Source organism: Drosophila bipectinata, chromosome 3L (assembly GCF_030179905.1).
Source record: "Drosophila bipectinata strain 14024-0381.07 chromosome 3L, DbipHiC1v2, whole genome shotgun sequence".
Classification (NCBI taxonomy): Eukaryota; Metazoa; Arthropoda; class Insecta; order Diptera; family Drosophilidae; genus Drosophila; species Drosophila bipectinata.
Genome location: NC_091738.1, coordinates 17,192,295 through 17,205,034, shown reverse-complemented (window position 1 = coordinate 17,205,034; position 12,740 = coordinate 17,192,295). Strand labels below are relative to the sequence as shown.

Here is a 12,740-nt window from a genome sequence, read left to right as displayed (position 1 = left end):
CTTCCGCCCAGCTTAACCCTGGCTGGCTGTTTGTGAAACATGGCCAGGCATCACAGATGCATTAAAAATTCATTACAAAGTGCACACGAAGGACAAAAAGCTGCCATCCTTGGAGGAGGATGCAGAAGTACGCAGGTATGAATGTACATAAGTGGATCCTGGAACATGAACACAAATGTAAGAAACTTGTTCTGCCATTTCTGCCATGTTTTCTTAAATGATTTTACACAAAATTTAAATTAGATTAGACTCTTAGATAAGATAACAATAAAATGAAGATATTTTTATTGAAGATAATAATTTCACATTCAATATTTGGCTGTTTTAGCTTGAGGCACTTTTTTATTGGAAAAACTTAAACCTTTCTCTCAATTTTAGGTCCTTTTTGAAGGAAAAGGAAACACAAAACACGGATAAGTAAACACAAGATGTCCTAGTCAAAAGGATGGCAAACGGAAGGAAATAAACAATCTCATATCTGGCAAGCGATTCGAGCAGGACTCGTAAATTTTCGTAGCCTGCAGGCCATCGGCTGGATAACTCATAAGAGAGGCAATATATGACGATCATAATCAACGTCTTTGCCACTTTATTGACAAACTAATAAAATGCCAAAGAAAGAGATAGCCAAAGGCATAAAGAGAGAGAGAGGGCAGGAGTGTGCAAGGATGTCGAACAAGAGGCGGAATGATACCCGTATGGAAGATGGAAGCAAACGATTTATTAAAATCCCAGTACATGGCATACATAATAAAAAGCCAGACCCTTTGCTGACCGTTGATGTGATGAGTAATTTGCTTTTGGCTTTTAATGTTGGCCCATTGGACACTGAAAATAAGATAGGACACTCTTTAAAACTCAAGTCCATTTCTAATAAAATAAATTAAGAAGTTCTTACCTGAGTTCTCCTTCTTTTTAGACTATAAAACATTTTAATTATTTTTTTAAGTTTATGTTATGTTATTCCCTTTTTTCTTCAAGTGTAGTAACCTTACCAGACAACGAATAGTTGCAGGACACGGAAATTAGTGCGGAAACGCTTACTACGCTTAGCAATCTGTCAAAAAGCCAAAATGTAATAAATGAGACCCACACTGGGGGGGTGGAGAGGGGCCAGTCTGAGGACCATCACCATAATTCATAGGACATGCCAAGAACCCACAAAAGGCTGACCAGCGACCAGCGAGGACAAAGGCGCCAACTGGGGGCTGGGCTGTCTTTTATGGCAGCAGATGCACCATATTTCAACTACACGTTGATAAGTGGTCATTTGTCCTGGACCTGGGTCCTGGAATCGGGGAAATGGCAGAGCTTCCTGCATGCCAACAGGCATTTCATAATGATTTTAACAACCTTTTTACGGAAAAAAACCCCTTTGGGCCAACTGAAAGGCATGGATATGTGGTCCTTTGAATGTCCTCAGACATTCATATGTTTATTAATTTTTGCACGATTTTCCGGTAGCTTGCATTTGACCAAATAGAAATCCTTCATACATAATAAATAAAATAAATTAAAAATCGGGATAGTGTTTCAAGTATTTTTATTTGCAAAAGGATGAAGAAATTATTGAATTAGAATTATTGAAGAATTATTATTGATTTATAGTAATCACATATCCGTCACTTTTGTTTTAGGAACTTCTATGTTTTCTATATAATTTAAAAGATTTAAATAGTTTATATAGAATGTAAGTATAGGCAATTATTAATTATACTTACGTACGACTGCCATTACGTTCGCTTTATAATAGCTTCAAAAATGTTAGTTTAAAAAAAACAGATCCATATTCCGGCACCAAGAAAGGTCAACCATTTCTGAACAAAATCTCTTTAGCTGAAAGCATTAGTTTCGAAGGTAATTAACATTTAATTAGTTATTTTATCTCCAGAAACTTACTACTCGTTTTTCTTCTATTCCCTGGTAATGCAATTTGAGTTTCAATTTTTTATTTTTGTTGAATCCATGCTCCTTTAGAATTTCTTCGAATTTTTTGAAAAAAATTCGTGGTATAATTTTATCGTTACAAGCTGCATAAAGGATAAGGGTTTTTAAATTTTTGCAGCCTCGGAAAACCTTCAAAAAAAAGCCGGGCCGAAAAGTGTCTTCCCAGAACTTCAATAACTCCAAAGTTTTGGAGTGTTGCATTACCCAACCCGGGAAAGCACTGTCTTCAGAGCATTGGTTTAAGATAAAATGCAACGCTTTGAGTTTGGGGAGCCATGGCATTTCACCCTTAACGGTGCAAAAAATAATGGTAAGCTTTTCCAACGTCGAGCTGTGCATCTTCTCATTTGTGCTCTTTATAGAAAAGTCTCGCAACACGGCGACTCGTAGAGTGTTCAAAGGCAATTCTGCAAGGGACCAAGACCTCCGGGTACTATATGCACCAACAATTTTCAGATGCTCCACATTTTTCAATGTTTTCAAATAGGGAACTGAAATCAAAATGGTTTTCAATAAAATACATATATGGTAGTTTAGGTAAATAACTCTTACTTTGCGATTGTAAAAGTTGACGTATTATCAACTGTTTCACTGATTCCATTTTGGAACAAACTTTCATCAGTTCAATCGGAACATTCGGCTTTAAATGGCCATCGAGTTTCCTTAGACGCCTTGTCGTGTCTGACAGAAAATTGATCTCGAGTATCTCCAGGTTGTGGCAGAACATACTCAATAGCATAAACTTGTCTTCATGGTCGGTTTCATCAAAGGTGGCTTTTCTCACGGTGTGGCCACAAAACGACAGCAGAGTCTCCCAACCGCTGAACGGGTATCTCTTGAGGTTAATTTCCTTCAACGCATCACGACAGTGCCAGGATAATGCTTTTCCCAAATATGGATGCACCTCAGCCAAACTGACCTTCGAAAACACTGACAGCTCGGTGTACACCAAGTCCAGGACCTCAATAGGCAGTTTCAATAAGTAATTATTGAAAGTTATCACCTCGCCAGCCACGTTTCGCTTCATCGTGAAAATGAAAAGACTCGGAAACGGAAATGATTTTTCGGTATAGCTTTGGTCATACTTGGTAAATACTGATCATGGTCATACTTTGTTTAAATAAAATACCAGCAGTTTAAAAAAATTTTTCACTTTGGTATAAAATAAATTGTATTAGTAACTTTTTTGTTTTTTTCAGAGCCCAGAGATTATATAGTTATTTTTTTAAATAGTTTAATTATATGTATGCTTAATTATGAAGAAAGTATGACCGTATCTTTTAAGTTAACCCACATAAATCGATAACAATCAGCTGTTGGAGGTGAAAAAGCTTCTAAATATTTTCCCAAATTATTTATTTTTTTAAATTTATTTTTTTTGTTTACAAAATACACAATTCATTTTAGAAAACACTTTCAAAACGATCACCTATTTCAACACTATTCACCTAAATTCTGCTTAAAATTAATATTAAAAGAGGTAATGATATTTATATTGAAATTAATACAAAAAAATTAACAATATTTTTAATCTGACTCGCTGCCATCGTCTGCAAAAGTAATTCGATTCGTTTTCAATACTCTATAGGTATTTGCTGGAGCCCCGATTTTTGGGCTTTTTTCCGGCGCCTTAGGTTTTTTGCTTCGTTCGACAAAAGCTTCCTTGAAACACTGAAGAAAAGCCGGAACCTGGGGAATATTCCCCGCCGAGTGGAAGGCCACAATACCGTCGATATGCTGGGGACGCAGCAGGCTGCATAACTGCCGGAGATGCATTCGGGTGGGCAGTGGCGTCCATTTGAGTTGTCGCAGGGGAAGGGTCAGCGTGCGTGACCCCGAGTCGGTATGTAGCGCCTCTAAAGCTGCCTCACAATCAAGGATCATGCAGACATTTATCTTTACAGAGTTATCGTCACACTGGAACCGCCCTAAATCGCTGCTGAGATGCTTGTAACTCTGGGCCAAGGTGCCCATCGGTCGAATTTGGCCATACAACCGGGTGTGTCCCAAGTTCCAGATCAGTTCCTCATAACCAAAATGTGGCAGCTTCAGCTCTCGCACTTGGTTATTTTGGATGCAGTCTTTCTGAATCTTCTTGGCCATTTCATCGAAGTCCAAGTGCTCGAAGGGCTTATTCACGGAGGACAGATTGAGGTAAAGCCGTTCGGTACCGTTTCTGATCCAGGAGTTGAAAACAGGATTACCCAGCAGGCGTCCCAAGTTATCCATCCTCACCGACGAATAGCAATAGAGTAGTCTTCCGCCTTGGGGTCGGCGGATGAGCAGAATGAGGCTGTTATTCAGGTGGCTGCCACAGCAGAGCATGGCCTCCAGTTTCCTTCCGAAAATCAGTTGCACCTCAAAAGGCTGACAGTCCTCCACCAGATGAAAATTCTGCTTCGAGATTTGGCCGCCCCGCAAGCTCAGGTAGTCGATAAGCTGATTGGCCAACGGTTCGGTGGTGTACATCCGGCAGAACGTCCGAGGCAAAGGCTGCAGCTGCTCCTCCACCCGGAATAGGCTGGTAAGGAAAACTTTGGCATTTGCTTCATACAGTTTGGGAATAACATCAAAGGATAGTTCCGGGTGCTCCTTTGGACGCATGTTGGCTAAAAATAGAAGAAATTAAAGGCCATTACTTTATGGTATTTCTTATAAAAGCTTTAAAATGTTATGTATGTATGTCACGCGTCATTCAAGTGGGCAATGAAGTTCCGCCAAATAAAATGAATCATAGACTCATCGACGACCTTTCATGGTCGGGCAACACACCCCAGTACTCCCACACACGGATGTTAGTGTAGAAAAAAATAATCCATTGACTGCCGTTCATCAATCATGATCCAAAGACGGCATTCGGGCTTTGCATAACTCAACCAAATGTAAACAAATTGCGAAGTCTGGCAAAAACTGAAGCGAGTTGAACGGCAGACATTGGCACAGATATTGGTTTGGAACTCTGGCCATAAGTCGACTTCGAGGAATAGCCCACGATCTTGTTTTTTTCTTTTGTGGTTTTGCTTTCGTTTGACCGCCAAATCCACTCCGACAGCCCCCATCCCAACAAGCCATGAATGCAGGTTACCTCAGAGGCGATAAAAAGTGTAAATTATTATTACCAACAGCTGGGAAAAAGAAAGCCAAAGGTGGCTTTTTGGCTCAGGAGGCGGGGGCGGAGGTGAACGACTAGAGCAGAAAATTACTCAACTCCGAGTCAGTTTCGGTTTCGGTTTCTGTTTCAGTTTTCAGATGTTCAGACTTGTTGGATTGTTAGCCGCTTAGTCGCCAGCCAGCCGGCCTGCTCTCTGATGCCCCAACTTTCACTCAGACGTCCACTTATTGGCCCATTATAATTAAGCCATTTTGCTGGCCAACTGCCTCGTTGGACAATCATTTCTCACTCGAAAAGTGTAACAAATGGGCAAACCAATTGGCGCAATGCTGCTGTAATTGTAATTGATATCATCGTGTGTAACCGAGTTGAATGAACACAATGGGTCTTTATGAAATGGGTGATTCGAGGAGTTTCTGGGATGGTGATTTACATAGCTATGAATTTAGTTTTTATCATCTCTTTTAATTTTTTTTAAAATTTTTTGTTTAAAAGTACTCCCTTAAACCCTTCTCTTAAAATAATTAATATATATATTACTAATTTTAATAAGATAACATAGGCCTTTGTTATCAAGATTAGCTATTTTCAACTTTAAACCATTGACCTTCAGAGCCATGCCTTTTTTTTGCTTTCTTCGCTCAACAGCTCTCTTTCTTCAAGCCAACTCTCTCCCATTTATTGGCCAAGTCTTCAGATATATGTATATAGCTATATATATTCATAAAAAAAGAGATCTCTAGAGTTGGCTTGGCGGTTTTTCTGCGCCGGCGTCGCGTGTCAAACGAGCGCCGAACTTAAAGCCGGAAAGACGTTACCGGCGCATGCGCACCAGCTGCCTTCGGTTTATTATTTTGTTTTCTATATTTTTTTTCGGTTGCGAGGCTTTTAGTTTACCAGTCAACCAGTTTCCATACAAAGTTCGCTTTCAGTTTCGTTTGCCAGACGGCGAGAAAAAGAAGCAGCGCCCCAACAAAAAGTGCAGTGAGTAAGCTGGAGGGGAAAATACCCAGCCAACTAACTACTTGGCTGAAAATGAAACCGAAAGTGTGCAAATCAAAATCAAAAGCCGGGCCCTAAATGTCGCAATTCAAAAACCAAACAAAGCGTGTCAATTGTGCCTAGAAACGCAAACGGGCAATTTTTGAGCTCAACCAGCCAGGAAGAGTGAAAAGAAAGTTGTGAAAAGAAGTGGATACATCAGAGTTTGGCTTTAAAATAGTGACTAAAATACAATTAATGTTTTATACTAAAAATATTAAAGAAAGTGTTTTAAATAATATCAATAATTAGTTTAAAACAAATACCTAAAATATATTAAACTAGAGATGCACTTTCCATCTCTGTTTCGAAAAGTAATAAGATTCGAATCAAACCCCAAACACGCCTTGGACATTAAAGTTAATTGGTGGGGCGGATTGAGATAAGGAAGGAGTGACAGGGGCGTGGTCACATCTCCAGTGTTGAGTGGATTATGTAATTTGACAAGCAGCAGGATACTTCCCAAAAGAATTCACAACACGTACGCCACATCCGCATCCGCAGCCGTATCCGTGTACGTCTTTGCCCGGACAATTGGGAACGCATCTCAAGCGTAAAGTGTCCTTTCGTGTCGCCGCCTCCTCGTTTAGTGTCCCTTTCGCCACTCAGCCACCCACAGCTCCTGTGCATTTTGTGATCCTTGCACCTGGTGCATTCAGCAGACCAATCCCCCCTTAAAATTAGCTGACATTTCTTGTCGGAAACTCCCATTGCCGTCTGCTGTCTTTTGGTTTAGTGCAGCGCCCTCTGTTGCCAGGCAGCAGCAAATGCAATTTTCTAGTACTTCCCCGAAAACTCTCTATATCCCTATCCCTACCCCTTGGTCCTGCACCTCGCCTCCTGTCGGGATCGTAAAATTTTTGGCTGCAATTACAGCTGGTGGAGAAGTCTGTTCTGGCAATTGTATGAAATTTAAATTTTATATTCAACAAGACATTTGGCACTGCACACACAAAAACATAAATAATAAATTTTCAACTCTGCCCAGATGCTGCAAGTCATACGCAAACTTTAACCCAGAAATTTCGAAATTTCTTGTGCGTCATCTTAAACACTGGGGTTTCACATTTTCGAGACAGACGTGTTTTCTTACAATAACCTTGACTCCATTTAAATGCAAATGCAAATCGAACCGCCAGGCGACAAATTGTGAATAATTTATGGTGAAACTGGTGCCTTACAAAAAACAGATTTAGTGAAGAATGTTAATACCCAAATGAATGGGTAGCGAGTGTGCCAAAAAGCCAAAGAAATCAATAAAGTAATAGGAGAGTGTATAACTTCTATAGAGAATCTAAAACACACTTTCACTGATCCGTAAAATGGGATTCATAAAAAATCTATAAAAATACTCTTTTAAGAAAAAATGACTTTAATAAATAAGATATTAAGTTCATGTTCCATAAACTTCAAGAGGTTATATGACTTGAGTTACTAAATCAATACAAAATTTACAGGTTTAACAAATATGTAATCTTTATAAATATTGATTTTTCTTTAGTTTAAAATATCATCTCATAAAAAACCCTAAACAAAGAGTCTTCAGACTAAAGAGCTAGTTCCAGACAAGTTAAAATTATGATGTATGCACTCTAGACAATTGCCATAAGAAAAGCAAACCATAAACTTTTAAGGCCTGTCAGCACTCCGCCAAAAATAAAACTCGACAATAATCCAAATAATTCCGCATGCCCCACAAAGACTAAAGATGATGGCATCCGATTATTTGTGGCAGCCGTGCGGTTGCATAAACACGGCGCAATCATAAAAAACGGAATTAAACAAATGTCGCGGCGGCACTGGCGTCGGCTTCGGCTCCTTTGCCGGATAGCACGTGAGAATTGCATTAATATGAATGCAAATGTGCATCCTTGGGGATGCTGCAGGGGGTCCTGGGGGCAAATCTATAAATTTATGCGCAAATGTAGCAAGGAAAGTGTCAAGCACAAGTCGCTGGGATATGGCGCGAAAATTCTTTTGTAGTTTGGGTTTGACAGCAAGTTTTTATGATGTTTTCCCCTCCCACCCACTGATGCCGTTTTCCTACTTTAGACGACGTGCCTTAAGCTTATGAATCGCTGACGTGAGCACCGGGATATTCCACATTTTCCACCCCAACGCCCCCATCCTGCCCGGCCGAAATGCAATTGCTCTGGGAGCCTCGAAGTGTGCAATGGAAAATTGCAATTCTAATTATCGCATTAGTCGTCGACGTGTCGTGCATAAGAAATGGCAACGGGTGAGTTGATTGAGCTTTTCCTAAATTATGCAAATTTCCCACAGCCCATTCCCTTAAAAAAAACCACTAAACTTAGGCTTATAGTCAGTTGAGGAATACTAAGATGTCTTGATGGCTTAAAGCTACTCCATTTCTTTAAATCTTTATCATTTTTCCCTTCCCTCCAGCGAGGAAAACCAAATCTCCGTGAAGCTGAAAAACTTCTTTCCCTCGGAGGCAGTGCCTGAAGTCTCGGAAGCTCAAAATCACGCAGAAACCTCCGCCAGAGTAACCAACGGCGGAGGAGGCGGCTTCAGACCCTCCCAAATGCTGGACTTCACACCCTCCGATGTGATGCCCCAGGGAGGGGGAAATCGCTATCCCCCAAGCTACTTGGAACCAAACTATAAACACGAAATACCCAGCTCTTTGGGCCAGCAAGTGGCCTCGGACAAGCAGTTCTCATTCCCGGAGGACTCTTCCTCGGTGTTTCAGAGCACTCCGCTGCCCACGACTCCGGTGGTCAGCTACTTGGATCCGTACACCCAACAGAACTACCGCTACACACCCACACCGCCTCCCATAATTCAGTACCAGAGGGAGCAGCAACCACAAGACGATCAGGTGTATACTGTCCAGTCTTCCCTTCTGGTGGGCAGTCATCAGAATCCGAATCATCAGCGTCCTGGTCACGTGGAGGACGTGTATCTGAAGCGACCCGGCTACGTCTTCGACGAGAGCCCGTCGACCATCTACCGGCGACCCACACGACCTCCGCCCTCGCTGCCGCCCCCGCCCACCACTGCGTCGCATAAAATATCCTACGACAGCCACGATTATCCGCCGCCCAGCTACGCCGCCCAGCAGACATCCAATTTCGTGCCCCAACAGCCAAAGCAGCGACCACTGTACCAGCGCCAAGACATCTCTGGGCATCGAGGGGGCCCAGCTCCGGTATCCCCAGTGTCCCCGGCAGTTCCAACATCCCCAGCTTCGTCTAATTATGCAAACAGCTTTGATAATTATTTGCAGCGTCCGAACCCACAGCAGATACAGATACAGAACCCCCAGAACCAGGTAAGCACTGGAAGAAATTAAGCTTCTCTGATAATAAGGCTCCTTTAGAGAGGAATTCCAAGTGACTAATATTTTGTTCTGTGTACAGTATGGGCAATATCAATACAACCCCCAGAATGGAGCTGGATTTGGAGGAGGTGGAGGCCCAATATATGGAGGTGGAGGCGGAGCAGCTCAACCCCAGCGACCCAGGCCGGGACACAATTACTACGAGTATCAAATTGGCGAGATACCGCCACCACAATCCCAGCACTTCCAGCAACAGCAGCAACAACAGCATTTCAACTATCGTCCTGGCACTCAGTCACCAGGAGGCGGTGGAGGTGGAGGTGGTGGAGCAGGTGGTGTGGGTGGTGGTTTAGCCACCCTGGCCTCGCTGTTCAGCTCGACGCAGCAGTATGCACCGCAATTTACGAATCTCCTTTTGGGGGGCGGTGGCTCTTCCGCCACATCGGCAACATCCTCACCATTAGGCAGTCTCCTCGGCGCTTTCGCTGGGACACAAGGAGCAGGCTACCAGACCGGAGGACATTCAGGGGGTGGTGGTCGACCACCCAACACACAACTCATTAGGGCACTGGAGAACATAGCTCGCAACGACGATTTGCAGTGCGTGCCCAAGGTGCTCTGCCAGATGATTGCCGGTCAAACGTTACGTGGCCAATTGCCCGGATTCGTTACCTCCCCGGCCATAGCCAAGTAAGTTTTCCATAGAGAGAATACTCCACTTACACTAAAGAAAAATGGTGATATTATGCGGTTGTAAGTCGGATATAAAAAAAGGATCAAAGACTATCTATTGTCTTTAAATGATTAACTTCAACCTTAGATGAAGAGTAGTACCTCTTAGTAGAAGAGTCCTTTCATTACTAAAATATTTATAATAATTTATTCTCAGTGTAGTGGCATTAGTTGGCCCCCATTTTGCAGAGGCTTTAGTTTGCGAGTAAATATTATTAAATTTGCATTTTGAGGCAGATGGGTGGCATCTTGTTTCTGTGGTGCAGCGTTAACTAGGATTAGACTTCATTACTGCCTTCCAGACCATATTGATTGTTCCATTAAATGAGCTACGTCTGGTGTGGAGCTCGGAATGGGTTACCTAAATGAGCCAGAGCAGGGGTTGCTACAGCACCCATTCTAAATTGAATTGTTTGGCTTTGGCAAATTCTTGGTTTCAAGTCAATTAAGTTTTATAAGCGGCCCAGAGCCGATAGAGTTGCATAACTTGTGTAACTGGGAATGAGGCTTAAGGGTGAAATATCCTTGCTGGTTGAGGGGGAATTGGGCTTAAAACCTACACTTCATTTTCTATTTTAAATATTTTATTTTATTGCAGTTTTCTGGCTGGTTTTCCCGTGGCCTCACCTGCTTTGATTTACGGCAGGGCCGCCCTCCTTGGACTCAGTGGCGGAGAAAGGAGCTGCATCCAGACCTATGAAAAGTGTCCCAAAAATGAGGCAAGTGGTGAAGAGTTTATCTTTTAAAATATTTCCTAATAATAATAGTTTCCTTAAAAATTAGATGGAAATCATTCATTATCTCAACAACCATCGCGGAGGCTTCTTTAAGTTCTTCAGCGAACCGGAGGAGCTGCCGCCGGCTTCTCACCAAGGAGATGGCGGCACTGGCTCCCTATTCAGCATCCTCTCCGCCTTGACAGGTGGGGGTGGTGGTGGCGGTCAGAGCTACACCACACCCAGGCCCGTTCCACGGCCGACTCAGCGACCCTCCACCGACATAGCCAGCGGTATTGGAAGTTTCTTCACCCAGGTGCTATCCGAATACCTGAATGGGGTAGAGTATCAAAGGAGGAGGAGGCGCAGGAGCATTAACATAGACGATGACTTCCATGATGAAGAGGACAACCTGGATACGGAAATGGGTCGTCAGTTGGTAAAGTTCCAGAACGACGAGGAAGAGGAAGCTGCCAAGGCTCACACCGAACTGATAGGTGTCCTGCAGTTTCCGGAGGACGAAGGCCAAGGCAGGGTGGTTAACTTCAAGGATATTCAAAGTGAGGAGCAGTTTGGCGAAGGATCAGTGCGCTTTCCGGATTCCACGCCAGCGGACGTTATCCGGGAGTTCAATCGGGATGCGGCCCAAAGGAAGCTCAGATTCCCCCAAGACGAGGATGAGCAGAAGAAACCCATAAGGGAAGGCAGGGAACTATCCTTCATGGAGGGCTGGAAGGCAGTCCTGCCGAATGACTTGACAGAGTCAGACGTTGGGGTGGACAAACGAAGGGGAAAGAGGATCGTGTTCAGGGATCACAACGAACACTCGGATGAGGAAAGGATTCGGGATGAGGAGCAGTTCAGGGAGGCTGAGTTGAGAGAAGAAAGGATTAGAGAGGAACTGATCCGGGAGGAACAAATAAGAGAGGAACAAATCCGGGAAGAACAGTTGAGGGAAGAACAATTCCGCGAAGAACAATTCCGCGAAGATCGAATCCGCGAGGAGCAACTACAAATCCAGAGAATTCGGGAAAATCAACACTCCGGAGGCTACAAGGATGACTCCCCGCCGAATGCGGTTTATGAGGAAGCTGCTCCGCCACAACGCGGTGCCCGGGTCATATTCCCCGACCACTACGAACAGCACATCCGGAAGGGCAAGATCCTGAACCGACCCACCTACGCCCCCACCTACGAATACAATGACCTGAGAGAAGAACCGAAGGAGGACCGCTTTGTGGTCAGCGATGAGCATAGACCGCCCCAACGCTACCGACTAGAGGGGGGCTTCAACACCCTCAACTACGGCGAGTACATGCCAGGGAACACTGTACGCTTCGCAGAGCCCGAGAATGAAAGGCCCAACCACTACAACTACCCCAATACCAACTACATCAGCGATAATCGGTATGGGAGTAGCCAGAACCAGAAGCCACACTACGAAGACGACAAGAACATCTACGTGACGAATTCCCAGGGAATCAATGAGTACTACATCCGTCCCGATGGCGGCAAAGTGTATCTGAATAAGGGTTAGACCTTGCCAGACAATGCATCTTAAACATTATCATAATTTATGTGATTTTATTTAATGTAAGCTTTGTTGTTTTCGATTTATTTAACCCAGTAATGATATTGGGTCATCTGTGAAGACCCTTGCAGAGGCAGGCCACCACTTTAGTCACATAAGTCTGTAAATATTTAACGCTTTAAACCAATATTTATTAATAAAACACAATTCAATCAACCGACTGTGTGCAAAAAGATAAACTTTCTTCATCTGTCGCCATTGTTTCGAAAAGTGAAACGAGCTGTCTGTGGAATTGCCGCATAAATCCAGCGGCAAACGGCCTTATCCAGGGAATACGTTTGAAAAATTAAATGTGAT

At 43.2% G+C, this 12,740-nt stretch overlaps 3 protein-coding genes across 4 annotated transcripts; 1 reads left to right on the top strand and 2 right to left on the bottom strand.

Moving 5' to 3' along the window:
• Positions 1-1,526: 1,526 nt before the first annotated feature.
• Positions 1,527-3,001, bottom strand: LOC108120370 (uncharacterized). The gene is made up of 4 exons (XM_017233989.3): positions 2,500-3,001; positions 1,900-2,438; positions 1,722-1,836; positions 1,527-1,652 (listed from the first exon to the last, which is right to left on the bottom strand). The coding sequence occupies exons 1-3, from the start codon at positions 2,972-2,974 to the stop codon at positions 1,765-1,767; spliced, it is 1,086 nt and encodes a 361-aa protein (XP_017089478.2). The 5' UTR covers positions 2,975-3,001; the 3' UTR covers positions 1,527-1,652; positions 1,722-1,764.
• A 419-nt stretch (positions 3,002-3,420) lies between these two features.
• LOC108120395 (uncharacterized) lies at positions 3,421-4,551 on the bottom strand. Its single transcript, XM_017234037.3, has one exon. It carries the CDS (start codon positions 4,549-4,551, stop codon positions 3,475-3,477), a length of 1,077 nt encoding a protein of 358 aa, XP_017089526.2. The 3' UTR covers positions 3,421-3,474.
• Positions 4,552-5,831: 1,280 nt separating this feature from the next.
• On the top strand, positions 5,832-12,490 carry LOC108120390 (uncharacterized). 2 transcript variants are annotated; one of them, XM_017234029.3, is made up of 6 exons: positions 5,832-6,043; positions 8,153-8,339; positions 8,507-9,395; positions 9,484-10,094; positions 10,735-10,855; positions 10,920-12,490. In XM_017234029.3, exons 2-6 carry the CDS (start codon positions 8,242-8,244, stop codon positions 12,387-12,389), a joined length of 3,189 nt encoding a protein of 1,062 aa, XP_017089518.2. In that variant the 5' UTR covers positions 5,832-6,043; positions 8,153-8,241; the 3' UTR covers positions 12,390-12,490. The 2 variants fall into 2 exon arrangements, with proteins under 2 accessions (XP_017089518.2, XP_017089519.2); XM_017234030.3 differs by having other exon boundaries at positions 5,832-6,047.
• The last annotated feature ends 250 nt before the right edge of the window (positions 12,491-12,740 follow it).

Excerpts from the sequence above, each read along its gene's own strand:
- LOC108120395 (XM_017234037.3), bottom strand. The coding sequence starts at position 4,551 with ATGCGTCCAAAGGAGCACCCGGAACTATCCTTTGATGTTATTCCCAAA.
- LOC108120370 (XM_017233989.3), bottom strand. The coding sequence starts at position 2,974 with ATGAAGCGAAACGTGGCTGGCGAGGTGATAACTTTCAATAATTACTTA. Across the intron at positions 2,439-2,499 it reads TCAACTTTTACAATCGCAAA|TTCCCTATTTGAAAACATTG; the intron begins GTAAGAGTTATT and ends TTTTGATTTCAG. Across the intron at positions 1,837-1,899 it reads GAATAGAAGAAAAACGAGTA|CTAAAGAGATTTTGTTCAGA; the intron begins GTAAGTTTCTGG and ends TAATGCTTTCAG.
- LOC108120390 (XM_017234029.3), top strand. The coding sequence starts at position 8,242 with ATGCAATTGCTCTGGGAGCCTCGAAGTGTGCAATGGAAAATTGCAATT. Across the intron at positions 9,396-9,483 it reads TACAGAACCCCCAGAACCAG|TATGGGCAATATCAATACAA; the intron begins GTAAGCACTGGA and ends TTCTGTGTACAG. Across the intron at positions 10,856-10,919 it reads AAAAGTGTCCCAAAAATGAG|ATGGAAATCATTCATTATCT; the intron begins GCAAGTGGTGAA and ends CTTAAAAATTAG.